Below are 21,512 nucleotides of genomic sequence, written 5' to 3' on the forward strand. Positions count from 1 at the left end.
CTATGCCAAATATGATGTCATTTAATATATATTTGTTAAGATGATTAGCATGTTTGTGGTTCCTTAATCTTTACCATATTTAAATGATAAATAAAGTTGAACTTGGACGCTCTTATTTTGAAGAAATCCATATTTACATTCACAAGAAGTAGGTGGGCGGAGTTCCTCTATTAGAGCTCAGGGAACACCGATAGAAAGCGTCTACTCACAAACAAATGTCCATGGGTGTAGGTTACGTTAGAAATGAACGTCGTGACATGCAAATTGGATTCAATACATATCTTCGAATTGAAATATGTGGCTTAAACCTGAGGAGATATTGCTGAAAAATGCATTTAAGTTGTGGGTGACGGAAAACGGCAACGATTATTTCGTATTGCAAAGGAGGCGAGGATATGGCGAAGGTGGAGGCGGTTTGACAGGTAGGCTCCACGTTTGCTTGCACCTCTTACAATGTGCATTCCGACGATGAGTGTCCCCCTTTCTATATGAATGTGCATTTGGTGGCGGGCCAGAGAGTTCTGATGTCAATGGCAATGGAACGTCCCGGTCGACACGTCACAACCAGTGGATTGCAACAGGTACAATGTACACAAAGTAACCAGCTGCTAACCCGCAACCTATCATTAGTTCACACACCCTATTATGAGCTACGGTATGGAGAGGAACCCGTGGCTATGTTTTGGTTTACATCACGCACGCACACACGCACACGCACACGCACACGCACACACACACACACACACACACACACACACACACACACACACACACACACACACACACACACACACACACACACACCAGCTAGATTCCTATGTATTCTAAATGATTCACGGTTGTATCATGAAAGATACGATTTCCATGGTGACATTTTTCTAGTTCATGTGTGGCAGGACCCATCGTAGCCCCATCTGTGACTAGGATTATATGTATTTACATTTGGAACATCCTAGGATTATGCACACAACATCCAACTATAAATATGATCCAAAGATGGGGCTAGTGTAGGAAGACTTGGGTCCTAGATTTCCTTCTGCAATTATACTGTATCATTTGATCATAACTCCATAAATATAGACTAGAACACTTTTAATATATTCATAAGCAACAAACGAAAACAGCTGTTGATGACAACCTGTAAGAATAGCCTTTGGTTATCCTTAACTTAATTAAAAACACTGTTACTGACTTCCACATTTTCCGTCATCTTCTAGAACCGTTGTTGGTGGCCCTCTAGTCTGTTGAATGTGAAAAGCGCTGTGTGGTTCGCTTGATGTACCCACTAATAGCCCCATCTCTGTCCCTTAGAACATCAGAGCTACAATTAAAGTAATTAATGGGTTGATAGATGAAGAGGAGCACAATGGGCCGTCTCCTGACTGGGCTAATCATAGTGAAAGTTCACCGCTGTCGACCCTGACGCGTCCCCCTGGAGGCCTCTCAAATTCAAGGACCTTTTCATTCTGAAGTAGCCTCATTTACTTTACCACAGGGTCATGATATTGTCCAGGCTTACCTGCTTGCTTAATGAGTCCACAGTGGACTCATTGAAGCAGATTTTTTTTATTTTTTTCAAGCTTTAACATTGGAATTGGATAATTTACAGGGAGAACTAATGCCATTACAGCTAGAAGACAAAGAATAATGTTTTATTTGCCATGCAATCAACTTCAAAATCAATCAGTCCATTTTGGGGATTTGTATTTTATTAGTTTGCTCTAGGCCCAGGGTCAGTCATCATAGTCAGGTCATAGTCAGCGCCCTGTCTGTAGCTCCCGCCTGTGTCATGTTCAGACAGCAGCAAAACTGTATGCTGATGCACTCTGGGATAGAAGAACGGCTCTGACCTTGTTCAATAATTCATGATAGGCAACACAACACTGTTAGTCTGACCCGTGGGGTAGGACACTTGAACAAACACCACCAGGGGCAGGACAATAGCCTTTCACTTTTCCACTGTACTGGATGTCATGTCAACAGTGGGCACCAATCCTGCCTTGTCATCTCATGTTAACCCATGAGAGGGCTGTTTTATCTTGTGTTAACCCATGAGAGGACTGCTTTTGTGTGGTAAATGTTTGTCACAAATGTGTGGGAAATGTTCCGGAATTAAATCAGCGTTGTCCAATGATCTTTAACACTAGAACATGGGTGGGGTCATTTGACCCTGTGAGTATCTTTGCACTCGATCAAGTGTGACTTTTCCTAGATATATGCGTTCTACCAACCAGTATCCTTACATCTTCAAAATCACATCAGGATAAGCTAGTATAAAGACATTTAGGGCCGGTTTCAGAGACAAGGCTTAAGCCTAGTCCTGGACTAAATCACACTTTCAATGTAAAATCTCCATTGAAGATGTTTTTTAGTCTAGGATTAGGCTTAAGCCTTGTCTGTGAAACCGGCCCTTAAAGTTTTTCTGGTAGGCTAATTTACAAGCCGGCCAACTAGTGGTCGTTGTGTGTAAGTAGCAGCTTAGCATTTGACCCCTGAGGCGGCTCTTATAGTAGGTAAAGAAGGCACGGCTGTTCTAGTGTTAAATGTCTGACCATGTCTGTCCCATTCATCACATGTGTATGTGAAATATTAGGCCAGTCCTTCATCATTCTGGGGGTTTCTGTGGCAGGTCTCCTGGTCGGCACCCTGGATACAGTGTTGGATTCCACGTCTAAGGTTGCTCCATTTCGCATTTTACACCAGACACCAGACTCCCAGGTCTACTGGTCAATAGCATGTGGTGAGAGCTTTTGTTCCCCCATCCCTTTCAATCCTGTTTCCAATTGACAAAAATGTGAATAGGCTGCTGTATATGCATGTTGTACAGTGTATGGTGGCTGTACAGTCACCTAGGCCTATGTCTAACGTTCAACAGCCAGCCTTTACGATTGTATATTCGGGAAGTTAAGTTTCCCATTGAGTGACACATCTGCTGATTCAGCCCTTGATGGTTTTACACAGTTGTGTCTTTGTGGTGATGATGTCTTCCTCTGTCCAGCTGCCACCAAAGAGGAGATCTGCCAGCACTGGGAGTGGTTGCAGCAGAATATCATGAGAACCCTGGCTGTGTTTGACTCCAGCGATGACATCACCAGCTTTGTGCAGGGCAAGATCAGAGTAAGAAATATCACCAAAGCAAATAACCCAGGGCGTTAGAGACAGGAACATGTCTATTGTTGATCCCTCAAAGGAGGAGAGAGGGGGGGGGGGGGGATAGGGGGGACCTTCTCTGGCTTTGAATGATTTATTCATATACTTGATGACAAGTGCTTTCTGAAAACTGTTGAAGGCCATTACAGTATTTACTTGCTCCTTTTTTCTTTGTCTTTTTTTACATTATTTGCATAAAGTTTATGTACGTAGCTACCTTAACTGTACATAGCTTACTGTTATCCTCTCCTGTATGTACATCTAACTACCGTACTTGCCATACTAACCCACTTCTGGTTAGATGAAAAACTGCATTTCGTTGTCTGGTACTTGTACTATGCAATGACAATAAAGTTGAATCTAATCTATTTTACTGCTAAATGTGTATGATATGTAAACACCTGATTGTTTATTGTGAGATAAGGAAAGGACAGACGTTTGTGTGATGAGGATGATGATAATAATAATAATTATAATAATAACAACAATAAAAAAACAAGACAGTACCAGTATTCTGATATGATGGTACTAGCTGATATGCTAGATATAGCTATGTATTATGTCATAGCTATGTCATATATAATTTTCAGAGATCAAAAACAGTGTGCACACTTCACGCATGCTGTACAGCCTTGTTTTAGACCACTCCATTTTGTTCCCTCGGTGAGTGATGAGAGGTGTTGTCCTTCTCCTCCTTCTCCTTCTCCTCCTCCTCTCCTCCCTGTACAGGGCCTGATTGCAGAAGAAGGGAAAGTGTCGTTGATACAGGAGGACGACCCGGAGAAGTTCCGGGAGGCGCTCTTGAGGTTTGAGAAGTGGTTTGAGCTCCCCCAGAAAGAGAAGCTGGTCACCTACTACTCCTGCAGCTATTGGAGGGGCAGAGTGCCCTGCCAGGGCTGGCTCTACCTCAGCACCAACTTCCTCTGCTTCTACTCCTACTTGCTCGGGGCTGAGGGTGAGTTGGCCGCAGAGACAGAGATCCTCTTCGACAGGTTGGCTGTCACGCTGTCATTCGCTCATTCGAAAACAAATAATTTGTAGAAAATCAGAGAAAAATCAGAAAATGGATGGAAATGAATCAGAGATGTTGGTCATACTTTCTGCCTGGTCATGTCATCTTTGTGTTTGGATTTTTAAATAAATAAACAAATAAATAAAAATAAGTATCATGACATTTTAGGATAGAATTGACGTTATTTTAGTGAAGATTTGAAGTCTGTTTTCCTCAGTGAAGTTGGTCATCTCCTGGGATGAGATCTGGAGGCTGGAGAAAACGTCCAATGTTATTTTGACGGAGAGCATCCACGTGATGGCGAATGGAGAGGACCACTACTTCTCCATGTTCCTGCACCTCAACCAGACCTTCTTGCTCATGGAGCAGCTGGCCGACTACTCCATTAAACGCCTGTTCGACAAGGAGACCTTCCAGGAAGATCCTGCCCTGTCTGACCCTCTACAAATCACCAAGAGGTAACAGCACTACTCAGCTGTCACTCTTTCTCCTGTTGGCATTGACCACAAGGACCACAGGGCTCTGAAGTTTTTATTTTTTAAACATTTATTAGAAGGAAGTACACAGTACAGCACTTATGGGTACACAAATAAGGAATGAGGTCCTTCTATTTTTTATTTTTCCTATGTATCCACCCACCCACCCATCAACCAAACACCTATTGCCAATAGAAAATAATAATAATAACTAAAAAGAAATATATATTATATACATATAATAATAATAATATTAATACAAAATAAATAAATATATATGTATACATATACATATAAATGACAGGAGTTAAATACAATAAATAAACAAGCATCAGGCTATATCGATGCATAAAGTCATCTTATGGCTCTGATGTTTTAAAACATGATATTCATCATATTTGTTGAAGTTCCTCCATTGTCTTTCAGCTCTCCTCACACAGTGACCTTTGACCTTCTGTTCCCCTTCTTTTCCCCAGAGGGCTGGAAATGCATGCTAGGAACGAGCAGTTCAGGGCCTTTTTCAGGCTGCCCAAAGAGGAGAATCTGCTGGAGGTTTACGAGAGCTTCCTGTGGGTGCCCTTCAGCCACTTCAACACGCTGGGCAAGATCTGTCTGTCCGAGAGCTACCTGTGTTTCGCCAGCCAGGACGGCAGCCAGTGCCACGTGATCATACCCATCCGAGAGGCGAGTACACAGCGCCACCGCCGTGGCCCTAAACTCATACCAGGGTTCCCAACGGGTCCTTGAAATCCTTGAAAGTTTGTGAATTTGAGAAAAAAAATCAAGGCCTTAAAGGTTTTTGAAAATAGTCATTGAAAGTGCTTGAATTCCCCTCTCTCTCTCTCTAAAAAAATATATATATACAGTATATATATTTTTTTTTACTTCGCTCGTCAACTAGTTCTGTCTCAAACTATGCCGTGTTGGGTCCTTGAATTTGACGGAATCGAGTCTTGAAAGTCCTTGAAAGTCCTTGAAAGGTGCTTGAAAGTCCTTGAAAGGTCCTTGAATTTTTTTGATGTTTCAGAAGGTGTGGGAACCCTGTCATATCTGTTAGCATCTGTTGATGGGTTAGCGGTTAGCTCCCTCCCAGGTCTTTTACAGATGCCTATCCTTCCAGGTGATAGGGATCGAGAAACCGGACCGCTCCAGCAGGGCTCTGACGGTATGTGTGCGGGGGAAAAGGGCGCTGCGCTTCTCCGAAGTCCGCGACTACGAGCGGCTCGCCAACGCGATCCGCAGGAGGTGTGGCATGATGGCCAGCCCTCAGCACTCTGCGCCCACTGAGGTGACTTTCTGTTTCCTGAGTCAGTGACCTTTCTCCTGCTTAGATGGCTTGGCTCAAAGACAAAAACGTCAGTTTAAATTCGACAACACCGCTAGGCTCCTGGGGGCGGGGTCTTCCATCAACGTCGCTAAAGGAAAATCCAGGCTTACTGTGATAAATCTCGCGAAAGTTCTCCAAATAAGCCTGGATTTTTCCCTTTAGCAACGTTGATGGAATACCCCTCTGATCTCTGTACCGATGCCGACGGACAGAACTGAGTGTTTCCTCCGCAGGTCATCCGAGGGGAATGCCTGTCGCTCATCAATCACTTTGAGGACAATCCAGAGGACGTGGCTCTGATGGTGGGGCAGAAGGACAGCAGCAAGGCGGTTAGCACGGAGGCGCTCATGACCGTCTTCCACCCCCAGGACGCCGAAAACCTGGACCCTAAAATGGTATGCATTATAATAATAATAATAATAATACATTTTATTTGTAAAAGCACTTTACATAAGGAATCTCAAAGTGCTACAATTAAAAACAAGAAGATAAAACAATAAACATTTTCAATTAAAAGGCTAAAAAAAGGCTCTTAAGAGGTTTTATTATCGCCTAGAATGAATTGTATCTTCCGTTTTATAATGAATGAATGAATGAATGAATGAATGAATGAATGAATGATGGAAGTAATTCATGAATACGAAAATATAAGATTTAGGATAAATGAGAGAAAAACAACATAGTAGAGACGTCTCAGCCTATGGTGGGGTGTCATCTGTGCCGGACAGCTGAAAGAGAAGATGAAGGAGCAGTCGTGGAATATCCACTTCTCTGAATACGGCCGCGGCACCAGTATGTTCTGCACCAAGAAGACCCGAGACCTGATCGTGCGAGGCGTCCCGGAGGCCCTGAGAGGAGAACTCTGGATGCTCTTCTCAGGTACCACATTTGAGACGGCGCTTTTTGGTCTGTGGTGCATAGGGATGTAAATTGATCAGATGTTATTGATTGGGGCGGCTGTGGCGCAGGAGGTAGAGTCGCCGTCTAATGATCACAAGGTTGGCAGATCAGCGGTTCGAGCCCCGGCTGGCCACATGTCGAAGGGTCCTTGGGCAAGACACTGAACCCCAAAATTGCTCCCAGTGAGCGGGCCAGCTCCTTGCATGGCAGCTTGCCACCATTGGTGTGTGAATGGGTGTGTGAATGGGTGAATGAGAGGCCATTGTAAAGCGCTTTGGAGCAGCTTTGGAGCAGCAAAAAAGGCGCTATATAAGTGCAGTCCATTTACCATTTACCATTGATACCGATTCCATTATTGATTCTGCATATCGGGTCAATTCTTTATCGATTCCTGATACATTTTCTGTGTGTGGAAAAAAAGTACACAGGTTTTCAGTGTCAACACAGATGTATAATATCTGAACATGACATATAATGGAAAATAAATGTAATGTTCCTTTTCTTTAAAGCATATAACTTTGTAAACAAATATAAAACTGATAAACTCAACAATTCTTCTGCAGAAAACTGTGCATGTCTGCTTTCTCTGGGAGGATCTGTAGCAACAGTCTGTCATTGTCTAAAATGGATGAAATGGGAGTATTTGTACAGCATTCGTTTTCAATTAGCGTTTCTTAGTCAAAGAAAGAAATCTGCCGAGCTAATATTAGCATAGGATATTTACGACGGACATGTTGCTCGCTTGGGAAGCAGTGGCACTCGTGCCTGTCAAAAACATGTAATTCCTGTAATTTTAGCCCATGTTGCCTCGAAAGATGTAACATATTGCTGGTGTTTCCACTCTTACTTGAAATTATAATTTTACAGATTTTACAATTAGCAATGTTCTTTGTGAAATTAAGCCATATTTTATGAATGAATTATTGTATGTGGGTGAATTAAAATGGCTAGAATGAATTACAGTGGAAATGTGTGGGATTTTGAATATAAGTTGATATGGCTAGCCAATCAAGTCAGGTGGCTGAATGGCTGCCATGCTCACCCGGTCATGGCTGCAGGTGGTCAGTCTAGCAGAGTCGGACGGGTCGAGGAGGAATAGATAACCTCGGAGGCGTACGATTCCGATGCATCAAACAATTTGGAACCGGTTCTCCATTCCCATCCCTAGTTGTGTATGGATCTTTCACGGTTCTTTAAGTCTCTGAACGACAGTAGAACGGATTGTGTTTGTGAAAGCTGTTTATTTAAAGATGACACCATGAGGGAATTACAATCAGTTGTGGGATCTGAACAGGTTGTATTAGATGACTTTAGATTCAACTTTATTGTCATTGCAGAGTACAAGTACCAGACAACGAAATGCAGTGGCATGATTTTGGCATTATTGTGGCATAGTTTGGTATTTGAACGTGGTGTGTGCTGTTTGGCCTTCTGCAGGTGCAGTAAATGACATGGCCACTCACCCAGGCTACTACACAGAGCTGGTGGAGCAGTCCCTGGGCACCAGCACCCTGGCCACAGACGAGATAGAGAGAGACCTGCACCGTTCCCTCCCCGAGCACCCGGCCTTCCAGAGTGACACGGGCATCTCCGCCCTCCGGCGAGTCCTCACCGCTTACGCCTACAGGAACCCCAAAATCGGCTACTGCCAGGTACGAGGCTGGTCGTGACGTTAGAATTATAAGGTTCTATCTCCATTTTTGTCAAAATTGAGTTTTTTTTACATAATCTGATCCATTAGGTGTTTATTAATGCCCTACCCTAAACTGAGATAGAACCTTATAATTCTAAACTCACGTGGTGTTAAACCCCTTATATTAACCCCCCTCTGTCTATTAAAAAAAGAAAAAAAACTCCAAACATCCACAAAAAAAGCCCATCCTTACCCGTCTCCTGACCTGTCTGTTGTGAAGGCCATGAACATCCTGACGTCGGTGCTGTTACTCTATGCCAAAGAGGAAGAGGCCTTCTGGCTGCTGGTGGCCGTGTGTGAGAGGATGTTGCCTGACTACTTCAACCGCAGGATCATCGGTGAGGGGTCGTGTCACACAAGTTTGATTTTAAACCTCCTACTGTTTAGTAGCGAACACTGTGGGGACCCAGTTTGCTAGAACAAATAGTGTTGAGCAGAGCAAAAAAAGACCTTACTGTTTCTTATTGTGTACTGTTTCTTATTGTGTCTATTACAAAGTAAAGACGACCGACATTCCTCCAATTGGATTTTTTGTTACACACACACACACACACACACACACACACACGTGTCAGTGTGTTGGCTGCAGTTATGTTCCGACTGCCATTTGGGCCTTGTGTTGCTGGGAATGGCTGAGTGATAACCTGTGTCTTGTGTTTCCTCAGGTGCGCTGGTGGACCAGGCCGTGTTTGAGGAGCTGATCCGAGCGCAGCTCTCGCAGCTGACGGAACACATGACAGACCTGACCTTCTTCTCGTCTGTCTCTCTGTCCTGGTTCCTCACTCTGTTCATCAGCGTCTTGCCCATCGAGAGCGCCGTTAACGTGGTGGACTGTTTCTTCTACGACGGCATCAAGGCCATCTTGCAGCTGGGGCTGGCGGTGCTGGACTATAACATCCAGGGCCTGATTAGCAGCCACGACGATGCCGAGGCAGTCACCATCCTCAACAGGTCAGTGTCAACAAGAGACCAGGTTCTGACGCCTAAATGACACATCCGCCCTTACCTCAGCGGCGTGTAGGGGTGTAACGGATCACCTGACTCACGGATCGGATCGTGTCGCGGTTTCTGAGTCACAGATTGGATCATTTTTCGGAATCAACAAAAAACATTTTTGTTTCTAAAACCTGCTTTTTCCTTGAATTCTGTAAAAACACCACTTTTATTGTGTGAAACAAAAAACAACAACATTCAAGATGTCAAAACTGGTCAAATATATATAACATTCTACTGCATACTACATATACTACATATTCTCTGAAATACACATTCATCTTAAATTATAGTGCAGTAGGAGAGAGTGAATCACTGGGCTCTTTAAAGCAGACGAATAAACATGTTTTATGCCACTTTTAACTAAATAATAAAGTGAAATCTTCCCTTAAACATGGTATGAAAAAAAATGGCTACATTATCAGAAGTTGTCGAGCTACCTTTTTCGTGCCTCCCGTCAACACACCAGGGTGATGTTGTGTCAAATGTGTGGCCATGCTTGACGTATTGCCTCTCTCATACGACTTTCTCGTTGCACAATTCCTACACACCGTAACTTTTTTATCGACCACCCTTCTTCCATCATTGTTATAATTGACAGAGAAGCCAAAGTGCTCCCATACATGGGATTTTAAATGACGAGGGAGGCCTTTCGAGTTCTTCTCCGCCGCCAACGTTACTAGCACTCGCCATGATACACTTGTTGCTCTGGATTCCCATCTTCACGTGTAGTGAGTAAACAACAGATTTTTTTTTTTTTTTTGCATTATCAACCTATCATTGCGCTTTACAGTAAAACAAAGCATGCAACTGTCGCGTCTATCTTTTCATGGCAACTCTACATTGTGATTTACAAGAGAGATTAACTAATACTAATACTAACTAAACTAATATTATTACTTGGTTACATTTTGCAATTGAACCGCGGTACACATGCCTGCTGAACCGTGGGGGGGGGGGGGGGGGGGGGCGATCCGTACGGATCAAGGATCAGCTGTGATCCGTTACACCCCTAGCGGCGTGTGTGCGTGGCGGAACTTTTACGGGCGCCATTGAGGTAAGGTAAGGTTGACGCAGCATGTGTCATTTAGCCCTGAGGGGATCAACTAAAGTCGCCGATTACAAATCACTCTTTATGGTTTCGGAAGCGAGATTCCAATTATCTCCTTCAGTTCCTTCTTTTAGGGGGTGTTCTCACTAGAACATTTTCTTCACTTGGAATCAGAGTTTAGGATCAAATTCGCTTTGCTCTGCGTCATTTGGAGCGGTAAGAACGCGCATTCGAAGTCGCTCCCGGAGCAAACAACCAACGCTTGCTCCGCTTGAAAAGGGTGGTTTTGCTCAGATTAGAAACGACGCACCCAGGCTGTCCATAGGAAAACAACAGCGCATGCGTGTTGATCTGGATAAGAGCGGGACGAATGGGCAATTAAAAAAAATTCTGACCAATCAACTACCACGTCTGTTGCTTCGATTGCGTATGTTACTTCATTTACATAAAGGGCTGTGAGAACGCAAATCAGATAAATAATTTATGCAACAATGTTGCAAACTCATCCACTTGCTCCGGGTCCTGATTCAGACTTTCATGTGAGAACCTTATTGTTTTCCCTGACAGGTTTTTTGACAGTGTGACCAACAAAGACAGTCCCCTCCCTCCCACGGTGCAGCAAGCGTCAGTGAGCAGCAGTGACAGGACGTCCCACCCCAAGGTGGACATCAGTGATCTCATCAGAGAGGCCTATGAGGTATGTTCCACCTACGCTACCCATGAACCTCCTCTGGCGCTCATGGTGCTATGTTCAATGAGAGGCATGCAGTAGTTTTATCTTGTGTCATTTTATTCCAGAAATACGGAGATATACGGTCAGAGGAAGTCGAGAGCATGCGGAAAAGAAACAAACTTTACGTCATCCAAACCTTGGAGGACACTACCAAGCAAAATGTTGTGAGTGTCACATTCCGTGAAAGACTCTTTTTTTTTTTTTTTCATTGCTTATTAATTATTATTGTATTTAGGATTAATGGAGACACTTTTTTCCAGCTTCGGGTAGTGTCACAAGAAGTCAAGTTCAGTGCTTCCCAGCTCGATGGCCTTTACGCATTGTTCAAGGTGGGTGAAAACCGAAGACATAATAAAACACCTCAGCTTTAATGTCCCCCCTTATGTGGACACATAACACTGACTGGCATGGAGATGGAAATGTGTTGAAAATAGACGATGCTCTATTAACCAATCACTGACTGAGATTGAAACTGTAAAAGTTCCTCTTCCAGAGTGAAAGCTTCTGAGGATCTGACACTGATCGAATGAAGAACACCAAGATGTTTCCAGTTACCTAACATTTATTACCGTATAGCAGGGGTCCCCAAACTTTTTTCTGTGAGGGCCACATCATTTTTCCTTTCTGTGATGGGGGGCCTGGGTCGGTCTCTAACATAAAAGAATATGGAACGGAGTGGAACGGTGTGAAATGGAGGCGGTTGCGCAAAGCAATTGCGCGCAAGAGAGCACTGGTGGATGCAAACAAAGTCTAAACAGTTGAATTTGGATGGAATGTATACCTATAGTGATATGTCAATGAAATATAATCAGTTTTACAGTCTGGTACATGAGGGAGGACCCTCATCATACACGGGGGGACCCATGAAGCAGGGCTGTCTGGGGGTCCTTAAACGAGCATCAAACACTTAATTTCTTGCATTCTGGTGAATTTAGATGCACCAATTTGTGCCCTTTCTGCATCAATTTATGGTGGAAATGTCATTATTTATGTAAAGGAAAACACAATATTCAGGCACCAGATGACCATTCAAAATGCAATGTAATATAATGCAATATAAGGCTCTCAGGCATTCTGTACTTTCAAATATGTATTCTCCTTGAGCAGTCAACATCAACTATCAGCTATTTCGCTAGCAAACACGAAAGCTAACTTATTTGCGAAACAGCGCCCCCGCCACTACGTCGGCGCAATGCCGCAATTGCAGTTAGAAATTACAGAAATCCACCAAGTGCAGCGCTTGTAGAAAATACGACCGTCAGAGTTTTGTTGAGAGCTGGAGGCGGCTAGAAATATGACGGAGGCAGCCGCCTCATAATTCTCTATGCAGGAAAAACCCTGCTTGACACAGATCATGAACATATCGGTAACATTATTTAGTCTTCTCCTGCAGCTGGGCATCTACATTATCTAATCCCCCATTGTTTCAAATCATCTGGTGCCTACTTGCGGACAGACTCACCGCGGGACACACCTCCTCCGCGATCACATTCATACATTTATTGACAAACTTCTTTGCATTTAACAACAATAATCACTTGTGCACTGTTGGTTAAATCCCCTGCATTCTGAATCAACTTTTGTCTTTACCAACCGTTTGGCCATTTTTCATCTCTCTGAATTTTCGTTCTAGCTCGCGTGCACCTGCTACAGATCCGTGCTCGTTCACTATGGAACGTTACGTTGAATGTACCGCATTCTGTGGGCGGGTGAAACTAACTAATAATGTTATTAATGAAAATAGTTTATAACTAAGGGAAATTTTAATTTGAAAGCCAACCTTTAATATCAAATACAGATATGATATGATTAAAACATATTTAAAGTTTATTTTTCAAAATATGTTTCTGGCATTGTTGAGAGTGTGTGGGGGCGACGTTGTTCAAAGGGCCGGTCCAAGTGTGGGGGTGGGCCGTGTTCGGCCCACGGGCCGTAGTTTGGGGACCCCTGCCGTATAGCATAGGAAAATATATTCACATTGTTAACTGTCTGGGGGGATGGGAATTTCTTCAATTCTCCTCTGTTTCCAGAGGCAACATTTCCTCAGCTGCTATTGGACCATGAACAGTCCAGCCCTGCTGCACCACGACCCCAGCCTGGCCTATCTGGACCAGTACCAGCTGGGCTTCCAGCAGTTCAGCCTGCTGTTCTCCCTCCTGGAGCCCTGGTCCCTCTGCAGCAACAAGGACGCCCTCTCCCTCTGGGCCTTCCGTTTGATCGATGAGAACCAGGACGGCCTTGTCAACTTCAAGGAGTTCTGTTGTGCTCTGGGTAAGGTCACCTGAACGCCTGTTCTAACAAACCCCTCTCCCCTTGTCTGACCCTTACCCCCCCACCTCTGTGGTAAACTGGGTGTCACTAATCTAATCCTGGATCACCCTCAGGCAAACTTTTGGCGCTTTTCCATCAGCGGCCCGGTTCGGGTCGGCTCGCTTCGGGTCGGCACGCTTCGGCCAGCTTTTGAACAGTTCTGGTTTTCCACTATACACAACAGACCAGGAACTAGTAGGAGGAGTAGGCGATAGTAGGCGGAGTTACGCATCATAACAGCGCGCCATGGTGGTGACGTATATTTTCACGAGACACAACAGCGACATGGAGAAACTTGAAGCTATCGTATACTTTTTCCTCGGCATGTGGTATATTACTAACCGTGATTTTTTGGGAGAGAAAGAGAAAGAGAGAGAGAGGAAGCTATGTACACATAATAAAGTCATGTTTTTTGAACCCTTAAAACCACTGCCTTCACTTGTCTGCTTTATGAACTGTAGTATCATTGTGTGCCGTGTTATTCACGGACAAACACGGTGCCCTTTGCGGGTTAATAACTTCGGTTTACCGTGGGTTAGGATAACAATTCAAACGTGTCCGGATAGGGGAGAGGACAGGGAATCCAAAACCATTTGAATGGTATCGATCCTACACTCCTATCACCGTCGACAGCGCGGAGCGAATTCCCTGGTAAAACGTTTCTCTGCCCCCGCTGTCAACACGAGTTTCATCCAGCAGCAAGCGGTGCTTTGCGGGTTAATAACTTTGGATTACCGTGGGTTAGGATAACAATTCAAACGTGTCCGGATAGAGGAGAGGACAGGGAATCCAAAACCATTTGAATGGTGTCGATCCTACACTCCTATCACCGTCGACAGCGCGGAGCGAATTCCCTGTTAAAACGTTTCTCTGCCCCCGCTGTCAACGGGACTTTCAACCAGCAGCAAGCGGTGCTGCGAGCAGCAGCGGCCGGGTGAACTCCCGGTTCATTGAGTTTACGGTTAAAAGCATAACTTCTCGGGGTGTCAGCGCGGTGGTTAAGGGCTCAAAATGACCGTAGACCGATGGTGAAGTTAGCAAAGGAGTATTGTGTTTCTACCACATTCACAGCCGGTGTTATTCACGGGCAAAGACGGTGCATAATAGCGATTTTTGTGTTATGCTTGTTGTAAATAAAAGTTCTATGATGCATTGAAATGACATTAAACTAAGATAATACGATGGTCAGCATAATTTTTCGAATCTTTATTAATAAGCTATTACAGAAACTGTAGTGACATTTTCCAAGAGCGAATGTGGTATTTCAAGATGGCGGTTAGCGAAGAAATCTATGAACATGGGATGACGATTTCCATTGACCAATCAACGGTGTGCAGCGTCACACGTCACACGCAGCCTGGCAAAAAGGTTCCGGGTCTAAATTTAGACCCTGGTATCGAAGGGGAGCTAAAGAAGCGAGCCGAACCGACCTGACCCGACCCGGGCCGACAAATGGAAAAGCGCCAAAGAAGCAGGCCGGGCTGGCCCGGGCTGGCACGATAGTGGAAAAGGGGCTTTTCTCTCTATTTTCCCCCACTCATTGTGTTTTTCTTCCCATAGACATTGTGTACAGTGGCAGTTTCACAGATAAGCTGAAATTCCTGTTTAAGCTTCATCTTCCACCAGGTGAGTCAATTAGATGAGTTACTTCTCCGTCAACCTTGTTTACGTGTCATTCCTGGTCTATGATGCCTTGTAATCTGTGTTGACGCTTTGGTAAATATTTCCTTGGAAAAAGCTAATTTACTTCACCCTCTCAAGACTTTCCGCTAAACTAACTTCTAATCTCCACTATACAGTATATTTCATCCTGCCCTTCTATATTTTCTCTCAGAACAGTTGGCTTTGGTCTGTGTTAGCTGTCTGTCCTATAATACTGCATGCTCTCACTGAGGATTGCTTCTAGCGTTCACAGGTAGTCCTTCCCACTCAAAGGGCCAAAGACTTCCCCACTTTATTCCAATGACAGAAGACTTCTCCCACTTCAGTCGACTGACTGGTCAGCTTGCTCTGCTGTATTCCTTCTCCTCTCTTAACAATTTCACATTTTGGGCCTAACTCCTTTCATTGTGCTTGTTTTGATCTTTTTTTAACAACATCTTATCATTTGTCTGCATTTTGAACGATATGAAGTCGTATGGTTACTTTGAGGCAATTTAAAAGCAAAAAAAAATCTTCCTTTGCAGTGTCCGATCTACCAGAGGACGGTGTGATAAGAAAAAGCCCTGAAAGAGGTGACGCTTTCTCCAAAGTCTTCTCTTTGACTATGCTCTTTGAATTTTGCTTGAAACCAAATTCCCTTACACATTGTACACACACCATACTCGTGTCTGAACAGAACATTTTCCATAGGCAGAGGAAAAGTGGACCTGCAGGCCTACCTGAAGCAATGGCAAGACGAGATACTGAAGAAAGAGGAGAGCATCAAGGATTTACCCAGAATTAACCAGGTAAAAAAACCCAGTGTCCAGGGTAGTATCTATTATAAAGGTACACTCATGATATAACTTATAGTATCACTGTCACCATTACTATTCTTCTATTGCTAATCATTGGATGATCCATCTGTATGCGCCTTATGTTTTGCTTTAATTTAGATTTTTTGTTTTAGTTTTGTCTGTTCTGTTATTTTGCTTGTCATGTCTTGTGTGGTTCATAGGTCCTGTTGTTACTGTAGTTTTTGTCTATTTTATTTAATTCTTATTTTTTATTTTTTTTTAACAATATTTTATTAGAAGGAAGTACACAGTACAGCACTTATGGGTACACAAATAAGGAATGAAGGTCCTTCTATTTTTTATTTGTCCCTATGTATCCACCCACCCATCAACCAAACACATATTGCCAATAGAAAATATTAATAATAAAATAAAATATATATATATATATTATATACATATAATAATAAAATAATAATAATTAAAAAATAATAATCTTGTTTTTTTTGTTTTGTTGAATGTGTTGTCTAATTGTCTTGTTATTGTATTGTTGTATTGTTGTATTGTTGTTGGAATAGCCCCCTCGAAAACGGGGGCTATTCCTAATAAAGCGATTTCTTATACGTAATCAGTCAGATGCAGGCTTATCTCTTGAACTGATCAGCCTCTCAATACGAGATAATGAATTATACTCTATCAGATTTAATTCACTTGCCATGTATTGATTTTTAATCCAAATATGCCGTGATTTTACATTCTGACTGCACAAACACATCATCTTCCAAATCTTACCATCCACCCGTCTCCCAATTGTGTCCTCAGGCTCAGTTCATCCAGTTCTCCAAGACTCTCTACAACTTGTTCCACGGTGACCCTGAGGAGGAGTCTCAGTACCGTGCGGTGGTCCGTGTGACCAGTCTCCTCCTGAGGATGGAGGAAGTAGGGCGGAGGCTCCAGGAGGCGGAGCCCAGCAGCCCTCAGGAGCTCACCAGCCCTGCACAGTCTGCTTCAGAGGGGCTTCTGGCTGATGGGATCGCCTCTACCACCCCAGAGAATAGGTCAGGCACCACCAGCACCCTGGAGGCAAGGTCTAAGTCACAGGAGGTGGAGTGGTCCTTCTCGTTTGAGCAGATCCTGGCGTCCCTGCTCAACGAGCCGGTCCTCGTGCGCTTCTTTGAGAAGCCTGTAGACATTCAGTCACGTCTGGACCATGCCAAGGGTGCCCAAGTGAAAGCCAAGGCAAACAAGTGAAGGATACACTGTAGGTCTAACCCTCTTTATCAAAGCCATTGATGTTCACTCTCTCCATCCTCTCTTGTGTTCTTTCACCTAGCCAGGTAAACAAGAACAGACTGTCAATCCCATTCACTGTCACCAACTGCAGAAATACACTTCTGGGAAGAAAAAAAAAAATCGTTCACACAAGTAAAGCGGATAAATATGTTGTGTTCTGTAGGTTCATTCTAGCCTGGCTCCATATCTAGGGTGTCCTGCCTAAGTAACAGGACAATGAAGCATTTTGTCTTCTTTTGGCTCTCTACTCCAAAACTTTGGATTTGAAGATTAAGTTGACTTAATTAATTGGTTTAATTAATGGGAGAATTGGCTTGACTGGTATTTCTGGTAAGTCAGGTGTGTTCATCACATCATTTGTGCAAGCATAAGAGAGCTGTCAATGTCTAGTGTTGATTCTAGGCTTTTCGTGACGTTAGAATTATAAGGTTCTATCTCAATTTGTCAAAATTTAGTTTTTTACATAATCTGATCCATTAGGTATTTATTAATGTGGTGTTATTTTTTAAATGTTGACATTTTTTGGTTAGTAATTAATAAAATACAAAGGTTCCATCTCACAAAACAAAATGGAATGTAAAAACTTTGACGCTCAATATCTCTGAACTACCCTAAACGGAGATAGAACCTTATAATTCTAAGCTCACGTATTGGTGTTTGTGAACATGAGGACCAAAGCGGGGTCAATGAAAGTCTAGGAAGCCTTTAAAAAAGTACCTAAAAAGCTTGCAGAGGTCTGGGAAAAGGTCTTGTGGACAGATACTACCATGTACCAGAGTGATTGCAAGTGGAAAGATTGGGGGGGAAGGATCTGCCTGATTTACAGCATACCACCTCATCTTTGAAACATGGTAGAGGGGGTGTTAATGTTAGGGCATGCATAGCTGCCACTACAACTGGCTAACTTGTCTTCATTTATGATGTAACTGCTGATGGCAGAATATATTCTGAAGTGTACAGAAACATCTTGTCTGCTCAAGCACAAGCAAATGCCACCAAATTCATTGGATTGGGCGTCATCATACAGTAAGACAATGACCCCATACATACTGCCATAGCAACGAGAGTTTTTCAGGGCCAAAAAGTGTAAACAACTCAAGATCACCAGAGAAGATGCAGTTATTGCATGCAAAGGATTTTCAACCAAATACTAAACTTGAGTGCTTGATTTGGACATTTCATCAATACAGTATATTTATTTTTGTAAACATTCTTTTTTGGTGGGGCAGTTCCACTAAGATTTGTTTCTGTTTTTATTGGATTGAGACAGAGAAAGACAGGAAGTAAGGAGGAGAGGGTATGTCAGCAGGCCAAATTCTAACCCATGCGGACGCCGGGCATTGGCATATGTGTGCATTGTAGGCAGTGGTGCTAGACCTCTGGACCACCCCAGGCTGTGACATTTGATCATCTGTCCCATCACTTTTAGGTCCCCTGAAATAGGGGAACTATACATAAACGGTATTGTCATTCTGAATGGTGAAACAAATATGTACACAAATATGATTAAAGAAAAGCTGAGAATCTTTACTTTTACTTTAACCTCAGTCAATCCAAACGTTTGGAGTGGACAGCCAAGAGAAGAAAAATACTTCATTGTCCCATTACTTACGCCGGCCACTGTATATGAGTTATAGCCAACTCCTCTGTTGTCATACCAACGATAGTCATAGGAGTTGGCTAAAGCAGTCTACACCAGGAGCCAGGCGAGGTTCTTAGACCCAGGTCTCAGACCTGTCCTTTGCACACCAGCGAACCTGATCAAGCGTTTTGCTTTTGATGAGTGATTTTTCTCATGCAGCCTTAAATCTCTCAGCTAATCTCTCAGAAACACCAGCTTTTTTCACTTTAGGACGACTGGCAATGTGGCAAGACATATGAAGGGAGCAGCAACACATTCCAGGGGAGTCACTTGAAGCCATAACACGGAGATCATATTTTGAAACAGGAACATGTAAATTCCATGTATTGTATATGAGAGCTTTACTGTTCCTTGTCTGTAATTATGTAAGTATTCAAGAATAAAGAGATTAAAGATGTGTCCTATAGAGGCATCTTTGTTATTGTATGTTCAGGTTAACTTTATGATGAAGGGTTAAGGCCAAATCTCTGGTGATTTATTTCTGAATGGGGCTTATGAAAATACAATAGGAACTTACTTGCTAAATGCCCAAAACACAGTTGACTGTCACCATTCTACTTTTCTGTTAGTACATTTCTTGAATGTTTGCCTTCGCTTGAATTCTCAAATGCAATTGTCTTGTTTGAGAGTATTGTGTGTGAGAGAGTAAGAGCATTGTCATTGCCAAGTCATGTCACTTTCAGGGCACAAAAAAATATATGAAAACAAACGTGAGCCACTCACAGTAGCCACTGCTTTCAAAGGAAGACATAGTAATGCAATATTTCAATTATTTTATCATTCTTTTTTACAGTCTTAAAAGGAAAGTAGGTGTGTGTGATAGACTTTAAACATGCCTGATGGTCGCTCTCTTTTGTTTGATATTGCATCATTTGCTTAAGTTGAAAAGTTGAAGGGATTAAAGATGTTTAAGGGATTTTTGTAAATAAAACATGTTATATTCATCATAATCATCATATCTTATCAAATGAAAATCTTGATATATTTGATTATTGTATAGATTTATGAGACTGCAGATGAAAACTATTTGACAGAGTATAACATCTAGTGGATACCCTGTTACACATTCCTTTCTATGTTTTTATTTTTATTCTTTTTAAATCTTTTTAAAATGCTAATGCATGACAGTGCATGGGAATGAACAAATGACGACAACAAATCATTCCAAATGCAAAACATTAGCTGGTTCTGAATGTCCTACTTTGTTTCTTAGATGTAGTGGACTGTAAAACTGGGAATTTTAGTCAGCATTTTTTTTTATTGAAACCCTGCTACAACCTCCTCTGTGTAGTAAGGATATTTCTACTTTAAATACAGTGATAAATGTTTATTTTCCAAATGATTGTGTCAAGACAATGAGAGCTGGATGAGCATTTCTTTTATATGGTCTGTACTTTCTGTACTTGATTGTTCTTCCTCAGTGCCATCTGTGAGTAAAATCAACCTTGCAGTTGTAGTATAGTGAATAAACCCCACCTCTCACTCTTGATTAAATACTTGGCTAAGTAAATAAATACCTCTTAAATATCTTGTTATAATAGCTGCTAAGATTTTAGAAATATTTGCTTGACAGCACAATAACGTAAACAATTCTATATAAATACTTTGCCATTCTGTTGTCAGTAAAATCGATATCATAGGATGATGCTTAAGTGTTGGTATAGTTAATTCTGTAGATAATTGCAGCACTGGTCGTCCTTGAGTATACATTTGGAAGGAGTTGGAATTCACCTGTAAACAAGTCCGCCCTTTCCATAATTTTTAGGCATGCTCATGTTACAGCAGCAACTTAAAACAATTATAGCAGAGTGCATCGTCTTAACAAAAGTGGTAGTGTCAAAATCAGCTAAAGCAAGTGTTGGGTGATTGTTGTCTACCGAAACCCTCAGATGTTCACTCGAGGGGACCATTCATGCAAGAAACATGGCCTATAGGCCTTATTAGTAAGGCAATAGACATGTGGAGTCAGGTGGCTATGGAATAGCTGCAACACCATAGGATAATGGTATATTATCAGTGAAATATTGCTGTATTAGACATTACTTTTACCATAAAAGAGAGAAAAACATCACGCTTTTTAATTTCATAGCACAAATGTATTTATGCCAATCCAAGTAAAATTTAAATTTGTTCAATGTAATAATGTAATGGTCCCCGTTTCAATAACCACAGCAAATGTAAATGCTTTCATTTGGTATGGTATGATGACTACAATACAATGTATGTGCTGCCTGGTTTATCCTATTGTTGTTTTTCTGGAGGGGTGCGTTGGAATAGTTTCCCAAGATTTGTTTGATCTGCCTGTGCCTACCACAAGTGACACTTTATGTGAATGTCAGAGAAATAAAAATGTTACCATGAAATCAAATAATCTAAACCTGTCTATATCTTGGCGTCATTTCATATGTTATGTTACTTATTTGAATGAGGTTGAGTGAGTGGAGCAGTCTGCCAGTTGCCGCTCTGCAGTCGAGAGCGTGCTGTGATTGGCTTA

At 42.5% G+C, this 21,512-nt stretch overlaps 1 protein-coding gene across 1 annotated transcript; it reads left to right on the forward strand.

Moving 5' to 3' along the window:
• The first annotated feature begins 242 nt into the window (after positions 1-242).
• tbc1d8b (TBC1 domain family member 8B) lies at positions 243-17,545 on the forward strand. Its single transcript, XM_080528463.1, has 21 exons — positions 243-422; positions 2,630-2,740; positions 2,999-3,117; positions 3,880-4,105; positions 4,380-4,620; positions 5,115-5,322; positions 5,759-5,926; positions 6,199-6,360; positions 6,694-6,844; positions 8,303-8,517; positions 8,779-8,896; positions 9,224-9,509; positions 11,170-11,299; positions 11,401-11,499; positions 11,596-11,664; positions 13,366-13,606; positions 15,206-15,271; positions 15,552-15,644; positions 15,832-15,879; positions 15,998-16,095; positions 16,906-17,545. Exons 1-21 carry the CDS (start codon positions 296-298, stop codon positions 17,332-17,334), a joined length of 3,405 nt encoding a protein of 1,134 aa, XP_080384589.1. The 5' UTR covers positions 243-295; the 3' UTR covers positions 17,335-17,545.
• The last annotated feature ends 3,967 nt before the right edge of the window (positions 17,546-21,512 follow it).

The sequence above is a fragment of the Nansenia antarctica genome (assembly GCF_963989245.1).
Source record: "Nansenia antarctica genome assembly, chromosome: 4".
NCBI classification, from domain to species: domain Eukaryota; kingdom Metazoa; phylum Chordata; class Actinopteri; order Argentiniformes; family Microstomatidae; genus Nansenia; species Nansenia antarctica.

Coding starts and splice junctions, on each gene's coding strand:
- tbc1d8b (XM_080528463.1), top strand. CDS start 296: ATGTGGCTTAAACCTGAGGAGATATTGCTGAAAAATGCATTTAAGTTG. Junction 6,361..6,693: donor AAAACCTGGACCCTAAAATG/GTATGCATTATA, acceptor TGTGCCGGACAG/CTGAAAGAGAAGATGAAGGA. Junction 11,500..11,595: donor ACACTACCAAGCAAAATGTT/GTGAGTGTCACA, acceptor ACTTTTTTCCAG/CTTCGGGTAGTGTCACAAGA.